This window comes from Theobroma umbraticum, unplaced genomic scaffold, assembly GCF_002168275.2.
Source record: "Theobroma umbraticum cultivar Fairchild unplaced genomic scaffold, ASM216827v3 scaffold_81.0, whole genome shotgun sequence".
Lineage (NCBI taxonomy): Eukaryota > Viridiplantae > Streptophyta > Magnoliopsida > Malvales > Malvaceae > Theobroma > Theobroma umbraticum.
In genome coordinates this window covers 1,041,961-1,065,506 of record NW_018397268.1, presented here as the reverse complement: position 1 = coordinate 1,065,506, position 23,546 = coordinate 1,041,961, and the positions used below count along the sequence as shown (strand labels likewise).

The 23,546-nt window shown below is 36.7% G+C and overlaps 5 protein-coding genes across 6 annotated transcripts; 4 read left to right on the top strand and 1 right to left on the bottom strand.

Annotated features, from left to right (window-relative positions):
* Positions 1 to 89: 89 nt before the first annotated feature.
* Positions 90 to 2,780, top strand: SBPASE (sedoheptulose-bisphosphatase). Its single transcript, XM_021439714.2, has 8 exons — positions 90 to 269; positions 565 to 684; positions 791 to 976; positions 1,299 to 1,380; positions 1,482 to 1,703; positions 1,901 to 2,001; positions 2,110 to 2,181; positions 2,273 to 2,780. Exons 1-8 carry the CDS (start codon positions 156 to 158, stop codon positions 2,552 to 2,554), a joined length of 1,179 nt encoding a protein of 392 aa, XP_021295389.1. The 5' UTR covers positions 90 to 155; the 3' UTR covers positions 2,555 to 2,780.
* A 703-nt stretch (positions 2,781 to 3,483) lies between these two features.
* Positions 3,484 to 4,395, top strand: LOC110424982 (lachrymatory-factor synthase-like). The gene is made up of 2 exons (XM_089785098.1): positions 3,484 to 3,563; positions 3,907 to 4,395. The coding sequence occupies exons 1-2, from the start codon at positions 3,561 to 3,563 to the stop codon at positions 4,393 to 4,395; spliced, it is 492 nt and encodes a 163-aa protein (XP_089641224.1). The 5' UTR covers positions 3,484 to 3,560.
* Positions 4,396 to 6,333: 1,938 nt separating this feature from the next.
* LOC110424980 (laccase-22-like) lies at positions 6,334 to 9,829 on the top strand. The gene is made up of 6 exons (XM_021439713.2): positions 6,334 to 6,522; positions 7,178 to 7,329; positions 7,442 to 7,686; positions 7,785 to 7,913; positions 8,109 to 9,029; positions 9,355 to 9,829. Exons 1-6 carry the CDS (start codon positions 6,436 to 6,438, stop codon positions 9,483 to 9,485), a joined length of 1,665 nt encoding a protein of 554 aa, XP_021295388.1. The 5' UTR covers positions 6,334 to 6,435; the 3' UTR covers positions 9,486 to 9,829.
* A 559-nt stretch (positions 9,830 to 10,388) lies between these two features.
* On the top strand, positions 10,389 to 13,258 carry LOC110425081 (transcription factor DIVARICATA-like). 2 transcript variants are annotated; one of them, XM_021439871.2, is made up of 3 exons: positions 10,389 to 11,439; positions 11,515 to 11,575; positions 11,948 to 13,258. In XM_021439871.2, the coding sequence occupies exons 1-3, from the start codon at positions 11,184 to 11,186 to the stop codon at positions 12,405 to 12,407; spliced, it is 777 nt and encodes a 258-aa protein (XP_021295546.1). In that variant the 5' UTR covers positions 10,389 to 11,183; the 3' UTR covers positions 12,408 to 13,258. The 2 variants fall into 2 exon arrangements, with proteins under 2 accessions (XP_021295546.1, XP_021295548.1); XM_021439873.2 differs by having other exon boundaries at positions 11,134 to 11,575; positions 11,948 to 13,255.
* Positions 13,259 to 17,097: 3,839 nt separating this feature from the next.
* COI1 (RNI-like superfamily protein) lies at positions 17,098 to 21,999 on the bottom strand. The gene is made up of 3 exons (XM_021440148.2): positions 21,128 to 21,999; positions 19,102 to 19,573; positions 17,098 to 18,678 (listed from the first exon to the last, which is right to left on the bottom strand). The coding sequence occupies exons 1-3, from the start codon at positions 21,622 to 21,624 to the stop codon at positions 17,866 to 17,868; spliced, it is 1,782 nt and encodes a 593-aa protein (XP_021295823.1). The 5' UTR covers positions 21,625 to 21,999; the 3' UTR covers positions 17,098 to 17,865.
* Positions 22,000 to 23,546: the final 1,547 nt, after the last annotated feature.

The window sequence follows — 23,546 nt, the reverse complement described above, 5'->3', positions numbered from 1 at the left end:
CCTATCTATTCACCATCTGCCACGTGTCACGACATGGTTAACTACTTGATCCTACTCAAGCATTGCCTTGCTAAAAGCAAGGGCTTGTTGCAGAATTATATTCTCTCTTCCTTTGAAGTTCTAATTCTGTTATAATAAACACTTTTTCTTCAACTATGGAGACGGGTGTCAGGTGCTATGCCCGGGGGATTGTTCTTCCTAGTGTTTCCTCTAAGCATTCCACTGCACTAGTCTCCCCACCATCGATATCTCCTTCCTTCAGCTGCAGGGTATGATTGTATTCTTTCAGATATCACGCATGCATGCTTGCTTGCATGGTTTCATGTACAAGCTAAGCTTTCCTTTTCTAAATACTATGAATATTCAAATGAATAATTTGATCTTTCTTAAGATTTCATGCACGAGTTTAGCTTTTAGTGCAAAAGAGATTGACCTGATATAGGTATCCGAGCTCATCAAGCTTCCTAGTCAAGGGCCAAAACTAGAAAAAATCTTTTGATAGTCTTTGTGAATCATTTCGCCTAAGAGTTTTTCAATGAAAGATTGTACTGAAATGTATGACAGAGCCTTAAATCGAGCTCACTGTTCGGGGAATCACTGCGGGTTGTGCCAAGATCATCACCGAAGGTTTCAAAGACAAAGAGCTCTTCCCTTGTGACAAGATGTGAGATTGGTGACAGTCTGGTTAGTTATATTAGACAGCAAACCTTTGCTAGTGTTTGCTTTTTGCTTATTGAAATCAGTTTACGAGGTGGAGATTAAGTAAATTTCAATGGTTTTATGGTTGTAGGAAGAGTTCCTTACAAAGGCAACCCCAGACAAGGGACTCATTAGATTGATGATGTGCATGGGAGAAGCATTAAGGACAATTGCTTTCAAGGTCAGGACAGCTTCTTGTGGAGGTACAGCTTGCGTGAATTCCTTTGGAGACGAGCAGCTTGCTGTCGATTTGCTTGCCAACAAGCTTCTATTCGAGGTTAGAATCACAAAAACGGAAGCTTCTATTGACAATTAGTAGTTATTTTAGGCAAATAAAACGCTCTATTAATCCATTTCAAAAGATTTCTAACAGGATTCATGTTCATATTTCTAGGGGTTTATGTCTGTCTAAGTCAGATTATTGGATAAGAACTGGCTTTCCAACAGAGATGTGGGAAAAAAGACTATCTAGCAATTTTAATGAAGAGTATAACTTACTCTGAATGCAATAGAATTTATACAACCATTCATGTCCAAGTTCTAGCAATTTGTCTGTGAAGTTTGACAGTAATGTCTTTGGGTTTTGATTCAATTTGCAGGCATTGACTTACTCACACTTCTGCAAGTACGCTTGCTCGGAAGAAGTTCCTGAGCTTCAAGACATGGGAGGCCCTGATGAAGGTCTGAATGTCTTTCCAACCTCTTAAAAAAGTCCCATCCATTGGAATTAGTGATTAAGTACAACTGATTGGCTATTCCATATTTTATCACTACATGAACAGGTGGATTCAGTGTCGCTTTTGATCCACTTGATGGCTCCAGTATTGTGGACACAAATTTCACAGTAGGCACCATCTTTGGGGTGTGGCCTGGAGATAGGTTAACCGGTGTAACAGGAAGAGATCAAGTTGCTGCAGCCATGGGAATTTTCGGTCCTCGGACTACATATATTCTTGCACTTAAGGACAGCCCTGGCACCCATGAGTTCCTTCTTCTAGATGAAGGTACTTGCAACAATATTAGTATCAATTTTGCAATCAGAAAACGACTCTCTCATTTGGTTGTCATAAGCTTCCGTTCAGAAGCATTACCTAACTTTTTGAATTAGTACTTGCTGTAGCCAAGGATTTAGGAATAAGTATTGAGTACCTAAATTCCTCTTTCTCACTCCAAAATGATGTTTCCCTGGTGGATTTATCAGGAAAATGGCAACATGTCAAAGACACCACAGAGATTGGTGAAGGAAAAATGTTCTCCCCTGGAAATTTGAGAGCCACATCTGACAACCCTGAATATGACAAGGTTCAACTATATTTAAAATTTTTCCTAATTCTTTTAATGAGGGAATATTGTTTCCTTAAAAATTTTATCAACAGCAGCAAATTGACATTTTTACATTTTGAAAAACAGTTGATCAACTACTATGTGAGCGAGAAATACACATTGAGATACACTGGTGGAATGGTGCCAGATGTCAACCAGGCATGCTGAGCTTCTTCCCATATTTTGGTTTTCCTATTAGTCCATATTGCTGTCAAATTTAAATGATTTTTCTGCCTTTGTTTATCTACAGATCATTGTAAAAGAAAAGGGTATCTTCACAAATGTGGCATCACCATCCGCCAAGGCCAAGCTGAGGCTGTTATTTGAGGTAGCTCCCTTGGGGTTCTTGATTGAGAAAGCTGGAGGTTACAGTAGTGATGGTCATCGGTCAGTACTAGACAAAGTGATCAATAATCTTGATGATAGAACTCAAGTTGCATATGGTTCAAAGAATGAGATTATCCGCTTCGAAGAAACTCTATACGGATCCTCAAGGCTCAAAGCTGGGGTCCCTGTTGGAGCTGCTGCTTAAGCAACAATGTTTTTACTTTGTTTTATCTTTCAGCCTTTGTTTTCCTTTGTCTATCAAACCTTAAGCTATTCCATATAGAAGAAGTTGTCAAAATAGAATTATAAAAGGCTGAGCTCTCCATTCAGCATATTTTTCCCTGAAAAGAATTTGCTTCTTTATCTGTAATGGGACTTGAAGCAGAAGTGCCCATAAAGTTATCCCAGGGCCAATGCACCTCGTTCTTCTATGAACTTGTTTCCAAGTTATATTCACCTAACTTAAGACTTTTGGGTTCAATTGTCCAACAGGTTGAATATCTGAAAAGCAATTCCAATTATTTTCTTTCCAAATTTCAATCATTTTTATGTTGGAAGAAGAACACCTTTTGATGCTATATGAAGCAACATCTTCCTATAATAGGAAGGAGTTAGATTTCCGACTTCCCTTAATTAGAAGAGTTGTAAAACATAAGAAACATCTAAATCACTTCTAAATAATCAATTAATCATATATACTTTATCCTTGGATGTCATGGAATAATCTCTGCTTAATACAATAATTATCAGATTAATCCATTCTGGACAATACAGTCCAAAAATGAAGATAGTGACTGACAAGGTCTCTTTCTTCATTCCACGGGTATTCAACTTCTTAAGAATTCATCATGGTCTGTTGGATCTTCCTAGAAACCAAGGTTGTTTAACTATAGAAAGGAAGTAAAGAACAAAGAACACCTGTAATTATGATTAAAATATAGTAAATTCCTAAGAAGTTAAGCCTTGGATTCAACCCCCTATGCATGCTCTTATTGGCATATTCAAAGGATCATGCCAAAGCTTAACACTTTTTTCTAAGATTCCTTCGCAATTAACTGTGGGCATTGGCTTGAGAACTTTCAGTTTGCTGGAGTCAGCTGCAGATGAGCATTAGAGTTGCAAACTGTTACATTACTACATTTATGTCGATACCGAGAGTAAATCATAAGGGCACCTTCAGCTTTTAATAAATCTACCGAACACCAGTAACTATGGTATGCATTCTGCGTTTTAGATTCAATTATCCTTGCAGGGAGAGAGGCTATGGTTCTGTTTACTGCCTCCTCATGGGTGAACCCTCCTTTTTGTGTATATAGGGGATTTCACCCATCTTTAATGAAAATGACTTTAATATTCAAAAAAATAAAAAAAAGTTTTTCCCCTTTTGATTTATATGAAATACTAGTCTCCTGATGTTTACTGATGATTTTAGTTTCATGCTACGTGCCAAAATTTGTAGGTCTACACCAACCACAATTGTTATAGAGTTTATATTCCAACTGGCAATTGGAAGATATTGAATGTATTGCCTTTTTTCAAGTTTGAATCTTCTTGCAGGCTGTTGAAACAGGACAGAGGAAATGGCAAGGATCAGTCAGTGGAATAGTTGATTCACCCCTTGACCAAGTCTGGACCATTGTTTCTCAAACAAAAAGACTATCAGAATGGATGCCAATGGTTGAGAGATGCACTGACGTAGAAGGAGATGAAGGCATTCCTGGCTATGTACGGCTAGTATCCGGCTTCATGTTCCCCCAACAAGATGGAGAAAGGTCATGGATCAAAGAGAGGCTGGTTGCAATGGACCCAACATCGCACAGTTACGTATACAAAATGGAAGCAAGCAACGTGGGCTTAGATGGATCAGTAAATTCCTTAAAACTCATAGATTATGGAGATGACTCGACGTTGGTTAACTGGTCATTTGAGATAGACCCCTTAGAAGGTGCATTGGAGGACAACATCATAGATTATCTAGGATTTCTCTACAAATCTTGCGTTAACAGGATCCAGGGTGCCATTGTGGCTGCATCCAAGAAAGTTTGAGTAACTTGTTCATGTGTTGCAAGTCTCTCAAATTTGTCAATTGCAGCCTCTTAGTTACCTTCTTCAAGAACTCTTTTGGGGGGCAAAATTAACTTCCATGAACTGTATCGTACTCATCTTGATAAGACCATTTTATAATACAGAATTTAATTAGCCTGCTATAGGAAAACATTAGTTCTAGATGCTGATATTGACCATGTTCCTAGGAGAACGGAACAGTTCCTTAATTGCTTTTTGTGTTTTTTTGTCAGACACACACCTCCCACATGCAATCTTGGGAACTTTACAGGTTTAGGGGTCTGATCTATTAGGTCAAACAAAATGCTCAAAACATTGAAGTAGGAACCATTGAACCAAAGGTCTCTAAACTAATAATAAAATGAAAGCTATATACCAACTTATCAAATTCACTTCCCTTTTCTTACATGACATTCTTTTAGGATTTGAACCAACCAATACTGACCACCTCCGGCTTTCAGTGGAACTTTATGTTCAGCTGAAAAAATATCCAGACTGAGTTCTGTGGCTACAAGGCTTGATCAGCTGATATGTCTGATGTTTCTGCTGTAAAATATTGAGCTAGGTGAGCTTGAACCACTACTGGACATATGTACTCATATAAACTTCAGTAGCACTCCTGGTTTTTCCATATCTAAAATGGTTGTTCATAATTGTCAATTTTGTTAGGATGTCATTTGCAGATATTCCTTCAGAATTATAAAAAAATTGGAAAGAAAATGCATGACTCATCTGCTCAGAAATGGAAATAAGACTCATTAATTAAGCTTTTTTGGCGTTAGGGTGGCAGCAGCAATGCTCAAAAGTCACCTTACTAGTACCATTTTTTACTAATCAAAACTATGTTCATTTGGTTGTCTTTGAGGCCAAGTATCCCAACCAGAAATTCACCACCTTTAAAACAAGTAGCATGCTCATTTGTTAGTGAGAAAAATGTGGGGTTTGAACCAAAAGAAGAAGGAAGGTGAAACCCCCAAGGTGAAAAAGATGTGAGATTTGAAATGGATTTCCAGGCAAGTTGAGCTGTTACTGCAAAATGCAAACACCCATCTAATTAAATTCCTCAAAGCTTCTGGACAGCTGACCAGGGCCATTGATCCATATCTTTGAAAACAACTTCTCAACTATAAAATACCTCTTATTCCTTAACATCAACACATTTATACATTGACCATTACCCACCACCATAGTTTTGCTATCTCTTCTCTTTGTGCATGTATTTATACTCTTCTGGAAGGCCGGCTGCTCTTATAAATCTACCAATGATAGACTGAGAAGCTTCAGCTACACAAACTCCAGAATCATCACTCACCCTGCAAACAGTTCAATTCCATGCAATAAATATTAAACAAACTCTAGAGAACTAACTTTTTATATATGTGCAAGCTTACATAAAACTTGACATGTGATATGTTCGTGATACGAAGATACATTTAACCTTTTAAATATAAAGAAAAACTTATATAACGAATTTTAATTCAAACCCGAATTTGGACAAACATAGGGTAGAACTTAGAATTTAAAATCATGGGGCCATTAAAAAAATTGGAATGGTATGCTTGTAGTCCATTGATGGTATGTTGTCGAAAAGCTACATGAAATTAAAATATTTGTAATGAAGAAAGGAAGAGTTTCTTGAAACAGGATATCTTGTAAGAGATAGAGAAAGATGTGCAGATGGGAAGTAAGTTTCAACTCACACGAAGTGTCAAGTCAGTTGAAAATGGCAACTGAGAGGGAAGGCGGAGGGGGTGTTATTAGCTTACTTCCCAAATGTACGGTGACTTACTACTTTGTGTAACATCCAAGAAAACTCTGAGAAAATGCCTGTCTGCCTGGCATCTCTTCATTTCACCTAACCAGGTAAAATGACATTGCATCAAAGATTTTGTTCCTTTATATACGAAGTTACAAAGGTAGTGTGTCAGACCAACTGGGTCTTCCGAAATATAGCTGGGACAGAAATCTTGAAGAGACAGAGTTGGGAGACAAATTAGGGGTGACTGAAAGAACATTGCAAGGATGCTGTCCTGGGTTCAGACATTGCTGTTTATGTCTGTTCTATTTCCGGTCTTGGTAGAGTGTAAGATTCGGCATTACAACTTCACTGTAAGTATGCTTCCTTTTGGTAATCTGTTGCAGTTGTTCGTGTCACCCTTAACATAAAGGAGGCATGGCAGCAAGAACAGTAATCATTTCATGCAGTCATGATCTTTTTTGGGTTTTCTTTAAACTGGCCAAAAGGGATTGCAAGACTAGAAATTTCAATCCTGAGCTCTTAAAACTGATTGTACTCTCTTCCCCTGGTTCTGTTTAGTAAGTTGCTTCCCTTTTTGCTTTATCTTTTTAAAAGGTATATATTAAGATTAATCATTGACTATCAGACAAAGGCAAAATTCTTGCTTCTTTTAATTAGCATTTGTTTTAAACTTTTGGGGTATAAAAAAAGGGCAAAAAGTTGTTACCAAGGGGCAACCAAACAGAACCAGGAGGAAATTTGTCATGTTTCTCAATAAAGCCAACTTTTCTCTTCTCATGCACATTACTTAATGAATTTTACTTTCTTCTCATCCTGCTTATACCTACCTCATTGGAACTCTTCAAGAGTTTCTTACCCAATGCCAAGAAATGACTGAGCATCCTTAAAACTTTATACTATTGTCTTTGCCCATGGTAGATTTTGTAAAAGTATATGTAAAGTCTAGACATGTTACTGTAAAATGGAGGAATTTTTATTCTCATTCTGCTGGCAAATGCATTTCAGGTGGTCTTGAAAAACACAACAAGGCTTTGTGCCACCAAGCCTATTGTGACTGTCAATAAGCAGTTTCCAGGGCCAACTCTTTATGCAAGAGAGGGTGATAATGTACTCGTAAGGGTCACTAATCATGTCCAATACAATGTTACGATCCACTGGTGAGCAAAGTTTTTCAGAAAGATTTCTTACAACTTAATGAGTCAACTAACTTAACTATAATCTACAAATTGCAGCCTGACGACTTTTTCCTTCTTTTTCCTGCTATTGCAGGCATGGGATCAGGCAACTTCGAACAGGTTGGTCTGATGGACCAGCGTATATCACACAGTGTCCAATTCAGCCTGGTCAGAACTTCCTTTACAACTTCACCCTCACAGGCCAAAGAGGGACACTCCTTTGGCATGCACATATTTCCTGGCTGAGGTCAACCATGCATGGTGCCATTGTTATCTTGCCTAAGAAGGGTGTCCCTTATCCATTTCCCAAGCCTTATAAAGAAAAAGTAATCATTTTAGGTGAGCTTCTGGTAGCTTGAAGCTTGTCTTTGCCTGCATCAAAAATTATAATGAGACTAATATGTTAGTTAAGTGGATTCTTTTTCTTTGAATTTTAGGGGAATGGTGGAAAGCAGATACTGAAGCTGTGGTCAACCAGGCAATGCAAACTGGTTTGCCTCCAAATATATCAGATGCACACACAATTAATGGCCATGCCGGACCAGTTTCTAACTGTTCTTCTGAAGGTACTAGTTGCAATTGAAAGGGGAAAAAAGTTCAGAGAAAATCATTTTTTAAAATAACAAAAAAAAGGCTTAGACTAGAGCTAAATATATCAGAACAATCTTATATAACTGATCAGTTTCCTTGCCCCTTCCGAGTTCTTTTTCTTTTTCTTGCTCCGGTTTGGTTAACAAAGTTCTATCATACTGCATATGCAGGTGCATATACTTTACATGTTGAAACTGGCAAGACCTATTTGCTACGAGTTGTCAATGCAGCTGTGAATGATGAGCTCTTCTTCAAAATTGCTGGCCATAATCTGACCGTTGTCGAAGTTGATGCAGCTTACACTAAGCCCTATAAAACTGACACATTATTTCTTGGTCCAGGACAAACCACAACCTCACTTCTTACAGCAGATCAGGGTATTGGCAAGTATTTAATAGCTATATCTCCATTCATGGACACCATTGTTGCAGTTGACAACTTGACTGCAGTGGGATTCTTACACTACAACCACACCCTTGCCTTTACTCCAACTACCTTGACCAGCATTCCTCCTGTGAATGCAACATCAGTGACAGAAGTTTTTTGTGAATCTCTTCGAAGCATTAATTCAAAAGAATACCCTGCCAATGTCCCATTAACCATTGATCATTCCCTATTTTTCACCATTGGGGTTGGGATTAACCCTTGTGCTACATGCTTTAATGGTTCCCGGGCAGTAGCAGCTATTAATAATGTCACTTTTGACATGCCAACTACAGCTCTCCTTCAAGCACATTACTATGGCATAAGTGGGGTTTTCACAGATGATTTTCCAGCTAAGCCACTGATACCTTTCAATTATACTGGTGCTCCACCATCCAGTTTGCAAACAATGAATGGCACCAGAGTGTACAGGCTGGCCTATAATTCAACAGTTCAACTAGTAATTCAAGGAAACTCTATACTAGCACCAGAGAGCCATCCAACCCATCTGCATGGATTCAACTTTTTTGTAGTTGGAAGAGGGGTAGGAAATTTTGATCCAGAGAAGGATCCACTGAAATTCAATCTAGCTGATCCTGTCGAGAGGAACACAATAAGTGTACCAACTGCAGGATGGACTGCAATCAGATTCAGGGCAGACAACCCGGGTACATGAAAACAATCTTTTCCCAAAATGCTTTCACTTTTTTAGTTGTGAAGTTCTAAAAAGATTGAATCAGTATAGAACTTAATGGTTTGTTCTTATCAATCTTTTTCCTGATAAGGAGCTTGCAACTTCCATATATTTGTCTTTTGCATAAAAATCTAACACTGCTTTGTCTCTTTTCTTTAAAATGAAACTGATTCTATTTTTACTTCCACAGCAAGCAAGGTCTTCATAAACTGTCTATTCAGCTTGCTTTGAAAACCAGCAAGCAAAACATTTCTTACAAAAACAAAAGTGTTCTAACATTACAACTTGGTCTTTTTCAGGGGTCTGGTTTTTCCATTGCCATTTGGAAGTTCACACAACATGGGGACTGAAGATGGCATTCCTGGTGGAAAATGGCAAAGGCCCGAACGAGTCACTGATACCACCTCCTAGTGACCTTCCACAGTGCTAGACCAATGTCCAGAGGGAGACAGCTTTGAGAATCAATGTCTGAGGCTTGAGACAGGAGATGAGAGGCCACTAGGAATGTGCAAAATTTGTGATTGAAAACGGTGAGCAAAGGCTTGACAGAGCTAATAAAACAGCAAAGGAATCAAGGGTTGTTGTTTTCTTTTTCTTGGAATTAATTTAAAGTTTCATAATCTGAAAACCATGTAATCTCTTATCTTCAATCTTCTGTTCTTGGTGGAATGAGGGTCATGATATATGCTTGGAGTGTATGTAAAGGAAAAGAAAGTATGTAGCTATCAGAGTTTATGGTGAAATTGAAGTTTGGAAAGCTCTTTATTTCTGAAATTTTCTTTCCTTTTTACTTGTTTTGCAAGAATAGTTAAATTTTCCCATTATTTTTCATCCAAAATTACATATATTTCGAGAAAAAAAAATTAGAATGTGCTAGGCAACGGTCGAACCCTACGACTTTATGCTTAGGAATATTCGATATTAAAAAATTTATTAACAGATAAAATTGATCTTTGGACAGTTTTTCAACTAAAAATTTGCATGAAATTACATAGAATAGTAAGATATTTTTAACTTTATGAAATAAAGTTGTGACAGTTTAATGTTCATTTTGATGTATGATGACATGATGGGCTTATTATTTTTCTTTCTAAAGTGTACACAAAGGACAAAATTGGTGATGGTTAAATGGTTGGTATCTCTATCATTATTGTTTTTTTTTTTTTTAATTTTTCCTTTTCAAGATTATCATTACAACTTTTTGGCTAAACAAGTTCCACTACATCAAAACCTTAGAACAAAAAATTATAGACTATGGTTTCAACTATACAGAGAAAAAAAAAATGAGAATTATTAAAAGTAAAATGCCATAATCAACTCCTTAATATAATATGGAGGAGGAAAATTTTCCATTTGACAGTACCCCAATCCTAACAAGCCACCTTTCTTTAGCTTTTTTCCTTTCCTTTGTCCAACTCTTGTCCCTTTGAACTCATCCACATCCCAGTAGGTTAACACTTCTCTCCTTGTTCATTCCTCAATTCTCTTCTACATTTCCCTTTGATCAAATTTCTTCTCTTCAAAGAAAACCAGACAGAGAGAAAACCACTGTTTTCCCGCTTTTTCTGTCACCGTAATTATCCAAAGAATCTCTTTTCATTCCTTTTCCTCAATTGGGTCTTTACCTTTGTCCACCATCTTTCATCATCTTGCTCTTTATTTCATCATAGCTTTCAATAGTGTTTTCTTTCACTTAATTATAAGCCTTGTTGTGGTATAAATTCTAAGTTCCCAAGCTTGGGTTGTTTACAGTTATTCAGGAGTTCTGGTTGCTAGATTGTTATATATATAAATATACATATATAACTCTTCTCTATTAATGCTTTGTACTTAAAGAGCAAAAAAGAAGAAAAAACCAGCAGATTTTCCTCCCTTGTTCTTTTTCGAGATTCTCTTGATTCTTTAAAAGATTTATCTTTTTAGATTCTTCAGTTTATGCTGTTAAGAAAAAGATTGATTCTTGATTCCCAAGCAAATGATTCTGATTTTAATGCTCTTCTTAAGCATCTAAACACTGTACTTCTGCAACCAGTCTGTCTTCCTGGGTTTCATATTTCTTCCATTTCCAATATGAACTTTTTTTGAAATTGAAAAATATTGCTTCTTTTTTTTTCCAGTATTGTCAAGTATGGAAACTTTGTTTGCAACTTCTTTTATGTCGAATTCGGATTGGTTTGATCAAGAGAGCAACAGCACAAGTTGGACTAAAGAAGAAAACAAAATGTTTGAGAGTGCTTTAGCAATATATGGTGAAGACGTTCCTGATAGATGGTTAAAAGTAGCAGAAATGATACCAGGAAAAACTGTTTCTGATGTGATTAAACAGTATAGAGAGCTGGAAGAAGATGTTTTCAAAATAGAAGCAGGGCGATTTCCTATACCAGGTTACTTTAGCTCATCTTTTACACTAGAATTGGTTGATAACCGTGATTTTGATGCTTATAGGAAGAGGTCTACAGGGGCTAGAGGTCCTGATCATGAGAGGAAGAAAGGGGTGCCATGGACAGAAGAAGAGCACAGGTGACTTTCCTTCAAAAAAGCTAGTTACAGTTCTTTAAAAATTCTGCTTTCTATTGGTGACAATGTTAAAACTTTGATAAGCTTTAGCTTAGGTACTAAAATGGCTGCAGCAGAGAACGTGTATCTATCAGTTAAAAATTTCAGAGTTTTTGATTAGTGGTAAAAGTATGAATGAAGTAATATTGTGTGCTTGTAGATTTCACTTAAGGTTCAATGTTTTGATTTTCCATTTCAGAATTCATTTAAATTTTTTTGAGTTAAGATAACAATTTAAGAGAACTTTGCAGTCATAGTTTTCTTTACCGCCCGACCTGAAACTTGGATGATTTCAGTTCTTGTTCTTACCATGGATTCTTTGATCATGACTTATAGGCGTTTTCTGATGGGACTTCTGAAGTACGGTAAAGGGGACTGGAGAAATATCTCCAGAAATTTTGTGGTTTCCAAGACTCCAACTCAAGTGGCAAGCCATGCTCAAAAATACTATCAGAGGCAGCTTTCAGGAGGGAAAGACAAGAGGAGACCAAGCATCCATGACATTACAACTGTCAATCTCACCAACACCACCTTTTCGGACAATCATAAGCCTCCTTCAGTAAATCATTCCAATGTGCTTGCATTGCAGCAAAAGCTGGCCAGCATGCCAAAAGTAGGCAATAATTGGAATCACCCCAATGATGGATCAGCCATGGCTTTCAACTCAACTCATGGGAACTGGTTTACATCATCCCAATACCAGACTGCTTCAAATGGCCTGAGACTTCAGGGGCAAAATCTGTATGGCAGTGCTTACCATGGAGCTCATATCAAACCCCAAAGCTCAGTGTTCTAAACCCTCACACAGGATATCACATGCATGGATAGGGCAGTTGTTTTCTGTTGTACTCAACATTTCAATTGCAAATCTAATAATGTAGAGAAGGGTTTTCCAAAATGCTCTTTTATCATTGTCTTGTATGACAGATAAAATGGTTTTGCTTATTACACAATGGTGGAATCATATATTGCTTAAACACCAGTGTTCAAACCGTAAAGTCGAAATTAATCCCTAGAAAAATATCTTGGGCAACAAATTCCTGTGCTAGAGGTAACTGCTACCTGGTTTACATCATGAATGAAAAACGGCTGTTCAGAGTATGCATAAAAGAAAAACATATCAGACCCTTATTAGTATTGCATTTGTTTGTCAGACAAACATTTATCTACATGTTCTGGATTTCTCCATTAGCTTTGCTAATTGTCCTAGCTGTTGTCATTCTCCATTCTGATGCAGGCTGAGGCCTTTTTGGATGATTATGACACTTTGTCCATAGCTGAACTGAACCCTGAGAGGCCAAGACCCAAAAGACAATGGCATTACCGGATGTGTACGAGGGAAAAGATCAATCATTTGTTACTGAGATATTAAAAAATTTTGCTGCAGTTGTCAAGGAGTGATCTAAAGGAACCTTCTGCTACTTTTTACACCTACAATAGTTTTCTGTAATGGTTTTCGTACGCGCAGCCATGTCATTTGGTGATGTGGCCTAATTGGCTGACTCACTTGGCACTGCTTTGGAAATTTCTCAGTATCTGATTGCTTACTTTTGCCATAGGACCCTTTCCGCCATTTTCACCTTTTTTGGATCCAATATGGCCAAGTTGACCCGAGCTTGATGCCATCACTTAGTCGAAGCTGAGTATGCATTCCACTTGCTTGAGCATCACATGCTTCAGTCTGTTATAGAATATAGAAAGATGCAATATGGTTTACATTTTTATATTTTTTCCTTTCTGATCATCTCTTTTTTTAATCCAATTCCAATCCAATATTGCCTTTTCTCTGATATTTCTCTTTCTGCCAACCCAATTGTCAATGGTGGCAAGCCTGATTCATGAGCATAGTGTAGCTTCTTTTACTGGTCTCTGGAGGCATCATCCCTTTTTGTGGTTCATATGTTTACTTGACAACCAAAACAAAGAATCTAACTGTGCTTGTTTTGTATTTTTGTCATGCTATAACCATGTTGAAAAGGAATAAGAAAATCTAGCTTTGAAATTAGGCAGAATCAGATTTTGACCTTCTCCTTGACCTTGAGAGAATATGTTTCTTTGTTCTTTCTTTCTTTTTTATTTTTTTTTCTCTCATGGGTACAGGAAAGAATATGATTTTTACCTCTCTTTTTTTCACATGTCCTCAAATCCTTCAGAGATTCTTCCTTATGGGTTGGAGGAGCTATGTTCATTTAATATTGTCGCTGCTTAAGTTTGTGCCATATGATCCTGGAAATGAAGCAACAATGGCTGCTAACTTTCAACTCTTTGCAGCATCCTGCTTACAATCCTTTCCAAGAAAACAGCAGCTAATCTTCAGATAAGAATCTGACAAAATACTAGACTTCATCAGATTAAATAGACAAAAATAAGTCCATAAATAAAAAAAAATGAGGAAAAAGAATAGTATGGAAAAGAACAATCAGCTTTGTTAAATAGTCTTGGATTTGATTCTTTACCCTGGGAGCCTAAACTCAATCAATAATTCAATATTCATATCCTGCTGGCACTGTTAACAGTACAAAAGAATGCTGGGAATTCTACTCTTTAGATACTTAGTGGGACCTTAATGAATGGGTTGATAATGATCACTCTATCTCATATGTAGACAAAAGAGGCATTCCACATATGAAGAAATTGTTCACGGTATTTGTTTTCTTTTCAATTTGTCATTGTGGGATCTACTCCTACATCCCACCATTGCTATACTGTGCTGCTGCTGCTGCTGCTGCTGCAACTATGACGAAAGCCCAGCCTAGTGCCCTACCCATGTCACATTTGCATGTATATCATTTTCTAAGCCACACAAAAATTTGAGTGTTCACAAGCTACAAAATCAAACATATCAACACGATTGTTTTTTACCAACTTTTTTTTTTGTCAGAAGATGACAAAAACTGTCTACTTTATATTATTTTTCTAAGAGGAGCAGCCTTTCTGCAAGTTGCATAATAAAGCACTTCTACCCACCTTTATTCTAAATTTGATCAAACCTTGGGGAAGGTTACACCATGTACTTTTTGGCCATCTTTCCTTCTTTTAATTTCCAGAAAAAACAAAAGATGCAATCTTGCTTTAGCAATAACCCAATGATCCCACTTGCAAAATCACCTTTTGATGAAGAACCATGCATTAGACCTACTTTTTTCATACAAATCCCTCCATTACAATAGCATGATGCATATTACAGACTGGCCTACTTTATTTAAGGATGATCTTGGTATAAGAACTTTTTGTCGTCCGATCTCACACAAGATTGATAAAGTTAGGTTGATATTATCACCTGGACACAGATTTTTTTATATATATTCATGGCTTGGCGTTGTTTTATAATCTGCTATATGAAATTAAATCTAGTGTTGATGTAAGACGGCACTGTTGGTGGCCTAGAGCTTTGAATTTTTCTGACAGGGATTGAAAAATGAATCCAATGTAAGAGAAATGAGTTTTGCTTCCTTCCCATTTCACTGCATTAGATCAGATAAGTCATCCAAGTAAATTCTGGTATTAAAAATTGTTCATAGTGCACGATACTGTACCATGCAGCATGTGCTTGGGACTTTGATCTTTAAAGGGGGAACATAACCAATGGCCTAAAAAAGTATAAAAAGGGACAGGACCCAGAGCTCTAAATTGGCTTTATTGGCTTTCTTAGCCAATTGCTTAGGTTTGATATGAGAAAATGGAATAAGACAGTGGAAATATAAAGTGATAAGAGAATTATACATGTGGAATCACCTACCTTCATGGTCAGATAATGATTTACTAATCAAAGATGTTATGATGGTTATCAGGCTGTGAGATGTGGCTTCTTGTATTTTTCTCTAACATTCAATTCTTCGTACCCTTGGTATCTCAATGCTCTTATCCTGCAGATTTCTTACAAAGATCTTATATTCAATCTTAGTGATCTCCATTTCCCTGTACTAGAGCACTTGCAGTTGATGAAATCCAGTTGTGATGCACTCTGCTTTGAAATCCATAGCATGTGATTGAAATGTTCAGACATGACTTCCAGCATATCTTCCTTTATTCTCTGATGGAACTCAAACAGCATCAGGCTTAGTGCATAACTCTGAGCTCTTTGGTGTAGATTTTTGTCCTCTTATCTTGTGGAGATTCTCTTAAGGAAATACCTGATCAGAAAAGAGAGAAACTTGGGTGTATCCTAGGCTTAGTATCTTCCCCAAGGTTACCGCTTAGTTTTCCAATCTGTTATCCATATGCATATCATTCAATTCCATTAGAGTTAATAGATTGGTTAGGAATTTCAGTCTAAAAAAGTTGAGAACTATACTAACTGAAATGCCAATATAGATTCATGCATTGTGTTTTCCTTTTAACTGGCAGCATTCATGAAGAATGGTGAGTCCACAACTTGAAATGCTACTCACAAGCAACCACCTGCTTCTTGGTAAAAAACATCAAACTAGATGATGGGATGGGACCACGATTGGAACATTTGGCCACTAGGGAAAAGAAAAATAGAAACAGGATGGGCAGTGTTCTCCAGAGGCCTTGAAATGCTCAAACAAGTTATCCCACCTCATCATTAGGTTGTCTTTAAGTATTATCAAGTTGTAGCCTTGGGATTAATTCTAATCGTCTTTTAGTTGTAGTCACTGGCAGTTGCCAGGTTGATTCTTGGCTTAAGGCCACCAAGCAACGATTGGATTTCATATTAAAGGAATTCCTTCCAACTTTCTGGCATTTGCAATGCCTATGACGCCGGTAATATTTGCTGGTAATACATTTTTCTCAAGTAATCTGATCGTCTGATTTGCAAGTCTAATTTTGAGATATCTTGGGTTGTCTCATTTCTAGCCAAGTTTCCCAAGTTATGGTTATACTAATTCACAACTAAAAATACTATCATAAACATCAACTCTCCATGGTCAATGCTTAAGAAGGCACTGTACACTGCAATCTCTGAAATGGGTCCTAAAACTGAAGTAGATATAATCCAGAACCAGCCCTGAACTGTCAGCATCTCCAAAAGGTTATGGACCCAAATAGAATAGACAAGATACACCACCTTAAATTGCAAACCCCATTTTTAATACAAGCTTCAAATTGGATATGGTGGCTACAATCCATAAGTACAATGTACCCTAGTTGCTCTAGCCTCGAGGGCGGCTGCTGCTGCTGCTGCTGCAATCCTTTGAACCAGGTCTTTGTACACTGCGTGAATAAACTTAAGAAGGGGAGCAGGACCTGGAACTAACTCAATACGAGAAGGTTATTTTCCATAATTTTTTATAAACTTTCCTTCATCATTGTACAAAGTAAGATTTTTTTTATACTTGTCTACCTTGGGAAGGGAGGAAAATGACAGGTAAGAGAGAAGAGGATGGGTTCAAGAATTTGCAGGGCCCATATCTGTCTTTAGGTGGAACTTTTGTAAAAACTGTACCCTTCAATTTTGCTTCATTCAAGTTTTTGTCTTCAAACTCTATTCAACAAAGCTTACAACTCTTTGACGCCCAACATAGAATTAGAAACATTTGAAAAAATGGAAATTAATTAACAATAATGTTAAACCAGCCCCCAAGTGTCATTTTACATTGCCATAAACAATTTCCAACTTCCTGAACTTGGATCAAGCAAATCATGAATTTATCATTGGCAAAAAACTTTCCAGCAATACACTGGTGGGAAACACGTTCCTGTTGTCAGGAAAATTGTTTACTGTTTCTACCAGGTGCATCTGCAACACAAAATTTCATGGGAAAAAGGTTCCTGTGAGGCTCTCTTTTCAATGACATATTGACATGCATGAAGGTTTTCTCCGGCAGAGGCTTTCGCCGCTACCAAAGTCCAATTCTGATGGCTTTCTTTGGCATCTTTCACAGGCAATCACAGTCATAGAGCTGGACAAGTTCCATCTGAAAAACTTGTTTTCATTCATTCCACCAAAAACAAAGGACACTCCAGCACACAAATCTCTGCAGGAAAGAGATCAATGCCATGACACGTCCAATGTCTGCCACTACCAGAAGTATTCCGTTAAGGGTCATTCACTACTTTTTCCAGGGACAAGGGACATAAACAGTAGCCCACCAAGAGTGCAAGTGCTTTCAAAATTACAGAAGAAAACACAATCTTATTACAGGACAAAGTCTAGAAATAAACTCGAAAATGAAATATCAAATTGGAAACCCTCTAAACAAAAAGGAAAGGAAAAGGTGCAGAAACTTTATAGACAGGACGTGGATGGGAAAAATGGACACTTCGAAAAATAGGTCATATTTACAGCTCTACGCAGCAACTAATGGATCCAAAGGAATAACAGTTTCTGGAAAATCTGTTCTTGGTCCAGCTAGGGAGTAATATGCAAGTATATGAGCCGGATGCTCAACCACAACAGCCTCCCCAACCTGATCATTCATAACTACTCGTCTCGCAGGAATTAGCTCAATATTCCAAAACGGACGAGCCATTGCTAAAAGATCACGACTTGATTGTGATGCTCTGTATCCTTGCACCCACAAATACCTCAAGGAAGTTAATTGCATCACAGTAACTGCTAGTGCATGCTCACTGAAGCAACAACCCCTCATTTCTAGTTTCTGCAAGCTAGGACATCCCTTAGAGAACTCCAAAAGCCCAGCATCCGACTCCCCAACATAGCCCAGAAGCATCCATCTTACATTTGGACTGTACTGCCCAATATAACTGAGGCCCACATCAGTCAAACCACCAGGTCGGAGATACAGAGCAAATCTTCTAAGCTTTTCACAGCCCCTCAATAGAGCCCGGACTCCATTATCAAGAGGCAAATCTGTTATCCTTTCTTCACGGTCAAGCAAGACTAGGCGAAAATCACACATATTTTTTGAGTAGGTCCCAATGTATTCCAATGATGCATTGGTGATGTCAGATACATAAACAGCCAAGTATTCCAATTCAAGGCATCCCTGAGCTAAAGCCATTAATCCTCTTTGTGAAACCACACCTTCTTCATCCTCCATTCCCTGCTCATCAGCACCCCGTTCAATTCTAAGCCTCTTTAGTCTCTTACAACTTCGAGCAAGAACTTCTAATCCTCTATCTCCAATAACATTCCTTGTCTGTCCATCCAGCAAATACATTCAATTAGACCTTATTAAGAATAGAATCAAAATACAACTTGTCCTTTCTATAATATTCCTCTACATTTTGGTGTTTTGCATTAATATTCAACTACTGAAATCTCAATGCCAGATAAACTTTCCTACACAGAAAATCCTAACCTTCTAATAGTAATATACTACTACGTTAAAGCTCAGACCAGAAAGCAAGGTCAAAAGTGTCTTCATAATGGACACACATTTTAAAGAACATTTTTTTTAAAAAAAAGAAAAATGCTAAACTTAATTAAAAAACCATAAAGTCCACTTGGAACTCCAAAAAATGTTATAGCCAGACCAAAAAATTAACAAGATAAAAGATGCAATTCCAAGAAAATAGTGACAGCCAGATAATTAAGAGAAACGATAGTTTTGTGATTTTACCTCAAGAACTTCTAAGTTGGGGCATCTTTGAATTAACAAGCAGTGGTCCTCCGTGTCAAGTAATGCATAGAGGAGATCCAACTTTTTAAGCAAGGATGCAAAAGGGAACACAATTGGCATTTCATTCTTCCCCATGTATGTTAAGCCCAAACGGCATAACTTTGGGGGGAATGATACAGCATTGTACCTATCCGGTTGCTCATTGAAAGAACCACCACAAAATTCTTCTAAAACAGCAGCAGTGCGAAAGAAACCAACAAGATCCAAAATTTCACAATCGCTAATCTTCACAGAGGCCAAGTTGCGACAATTTCTAGCAATAAGTTCAAGGTCTTCAAAACTCACTTTGACCAGATCTGTCATATAAAAGTTCAAAGTCTCCATAACTGAGTTATTTACTGCAAGCTCATGAAGCCATTGACCATCTTTCTCAACAATTGAGCTCTCTTCCAGGAACAAGGTTTTTAATTGCCTGAGGAAACATATAAAGATATAAGTTATAAACTAGGAATTGAAAGGCAAAAATCCAGCAGTGCTCCAAACAAAGAGATCAGTAATCTATAGCTGCAGATTGTGAAAAAGAACATGTAAATACCACTAAGTACAGCAAAAATTGTAATGGACAAGCACAAGCCAAGCAGCAAAAATATTAAATATTGCTGCAACTTGATCCATAGTCGATATAATAGTCTATTTCCAACACGCAATCACCTGACGCCTGATATATTCACAGAAGAGAAAAGCAAACAAGTAACATACTAAACATACAGAAGTAAATCACACAAGAGAAATTACATGACCATCAAAGTGAAATAAACAACTAGATGGCAATCTCTGACAAACCTCACGTAAGTGCACAATGATGGGAAATAGAACTAAAATAACTAGACTTATGTCCTAAGGCAAAAAATGAATAAATAAATAAATAAAATTAGAATAGACAAGCTTCCAGAGTTTCAATGTTGATAACCACTAATATTACTCCAATAGATAACCAGCTAACACTTTTTCTTTTACTTCTTTCAGTTGGCCTATTCAGCACTTATATGCAATTCGCTAATTCATCTTAGGTTTTTAAATAGCTAAGAAACCCCTTTAACCGTAAAATCTCGAATCCATCTTCTTATCTCGTTACTCCCTTCTGACTACTCCAGATGGACAACAGCAGATGTATTCTATAAACGAACCATTAACGGGTCAATCAAGTAAAAACACACATCTATTGCTATCAGCTTCTATTCATTCATGCTAGAGTGCCTTACTGCTACCTCACAAAGCTTCATGATGTGATATTGCAATACTCTACTCAACTTCAAGCATCATGAAACCAAAATAAATTTCCACCATTGCTCCTTCCCTGACTTGACCAGACACTACCTCCTAAGGTTTCGAGATGTGACCCAATACAATTTAATGCAACTCTAAGCACTGCCGTTCTCCCCACATATGCGACAGCAATATTTCATCATTCATATAGCTATACCATCAGTTCTACAACCACACAATGAAGCGATTGCCACATCTATAAACACAGCGCTTACAGGGCTGAGAAAAAGGAAGATTTACCTCAACTTCAAACAACAGGAACATTTACAAATAAAAGCCATTGAGCTTGCATCGTAGTCTATTAGAATCTTTCAAATACTCTAACTGAGCAAGTAATATAGATACAAGAAAACTAAATGCTATCTTCCCAAGAAATAACCCAAGCCCATACTCATAAATCTAAGAAATAGTGAGAATTCTTACAATATTTCCACCAATTCAACTCAACTAAACTAAGCTTCAACACCCAAGTAGTTGGAAATGACTATATAAATCCTTGAACTCTATTCCACTCAGTTCAAGCCATATTTCTTTAGAAAGATGCCAAGATTCATTCCAAAAATATCGAATTAAAAAGACGAATTTCAACACGCTTTACAAGCAAAATTAACAATATTTAAAGCTCATAAAATTCAAAAAGAAACTAAAACCCTAAACTACACAAAAAAATTAAAAAAAAAACAGCAAGAAAGAGAATTACCGGCAGGAGCGGCCAACGTGCAAGAGACCATCAGTAGAGAAACCAGAGCATTTATCGAGCTTCAAAACCTGCAAAACTTTCCCTCTAGACCTAGCCAAAACTTCCAGATCCGAATCTCTAACAATCATCCTTCTAAAATGCAAAGATTTCAAGCAATTAAAATTCTCAGCTATCTCATTCACCCACGGCGTCACGTACCCTCCCCAATCCTCAGGTATCAAATTGAACATAGCCGCCCGAGGCTTTCCTTTCAACTTCAAAGATTCCAAGTGCCGGAAACGACGCCGCAACCGATCGGGACTCGTCGTGTAGCAAAGCGCGATCGTTATGTGCTTCCTCGTCAACGCGTCGAGCTCGTACCAACGTCGGCACACGAGGGAAACTGCGTCCCGGTCTTTCGGGTCGTGGATGTACGGCATCACGCAGCCTAAAACGACGTCCGACATACCGATAGGTGACGTCATCGTTTTGTTCATCTTGTTGTCATTTTCCTCCATTCAATAAAATCGAATCGGATCTTTTCAGCCCAAAAAAACCCGAAACGCGAAACGGCAATAAAAAAAAAAGACTGATCTGAAGAAGAAGAAACGGGAGTGGAACTCTTCTCGTTTACGGAAGTGGAAGAAACGAAACGACGGTAGGATCTGAAACGAAGCAGAATTCCCCTGGGGCTAAAACGAATCGGGTCAAAAATGGGTCGTGTAGAGAAGGCATGGCAGAGGAGAGAGCGCACACAGAAAAGTGAAACAGAGACGGAGAGCTGAAACTTGGAAAAAAAAATAGTAGATAAAGGGCAGAGAAGAAATGGACGGTGAGATCGACTGCAGATTGAAGATCTGACGTTGCAAAACAACATTACGGGATCAGATTCGGACAAGGGGACTCAGCTTATTATGCGGCTCTCGAATTTATTATAAAAATATTGGAAAAAAAAAGGGCAAAAGGAAAACGACAAAAGAAAATACTGTTGCACCCAATCAGGAATCATTAATGGGGGGTGAAAAAATATTTTATTAAATATTAAATTATGGGTGGGATATGACGTGGAATGATCCTATTGGATGTGTCAGCAAGAAATGGTACTCCTATGCAGTAGATTCCTTTGTTATTGGATCATATTTTTTGTAAAATTATTACAACGTAATTAATCGATTAATCAAACCCAATCATAAATTATATAAGATTTATCAAAATATTATAAATAAAATCTAGTTTTAATTAAGTAATTATAAGAAAAAATTGAAAGTAAAAAAGTGATGATTTTACATAATGTTTTTATAAATTTTTCTTACCATTCGAATCTATTGTTTTTATATAAATTTTAATTCAATTTTCTTATTCAAAATAAACTCCATTTAATAAATTTAATGAATTGTGTGTCGGAGTATTTAAAATATGCTCCAAACTCGAGTTTAAGCATTTCAGTGTGAATAATTGGGTTCCATGATCCAAAAAATAATATTTATCGTAAAATTTTATCTTATTGAATACATATTTATTTATAAATAAAATAATTTTAAAAAATATGATAGGTTTAGTTGACATTACTCGTGGACAAGTAACGTATGAACAAACAAGTGTTTATTAAAACCCATTAATTGAATTCCATATTAAAATCGATCACAAATAGTCGAATTAATTAAATGGAGTCGGGTATTTATTATATCTAACATCCAATTTGACATTGGGAAATAATTTAATTAGAACTAGTCACTGTTATGGGTCACATATCATGAATAAAATAAAAGACAATTTGGTCACAATTATTTTTGATAATTAACTAAAGTAGATAATTATAGCAAAGTAGAGTCAAGAAATCAATTTTCAATCAATAATTTATTTAAACGTGTTGTTCAAACAGCTCTCCTTTTCCCTTTTCAAGACAAAGAGAATCATGCTTAGCAAACCCTTTCAAATTGATAAACTTCATAAATAATTTATTCAATAACATAAAAAAATCACCTTAAAATAACATATTTATCGACACATAATAACATATTTGGTAAATTTAATTGAAAAAAGAGAAAATAACGATTTTAAATATATATACTTTTTTCGATATATATAAAGGGAGAGCATTACATGTTAGATCTAAAATTTTTCTACAAACAAAAAAGATCAAAAAACGTATGTATACGAATATATCTTGAGAATTTTACTAGATCGTTTCATCGGGAATTTTTATTTTATTTTATTTTGAAGTTTATTAGTATTATTATTTTTCAATTCTTCTAGAGGTAGCCAATAAAGTATAAAGAGAAGGGGTGTCCCTTTCTTAAATCAAATCAAAAGGACTTTTGGAAACTGATAAATAGAAAAAAGATGATTGATTTTTTTTTGTAAAATTTTTTAATAATTATATTAAAAAATAATTATCGAGATATTTTAAATTTTGTATTAATGTATAATCATAACATTT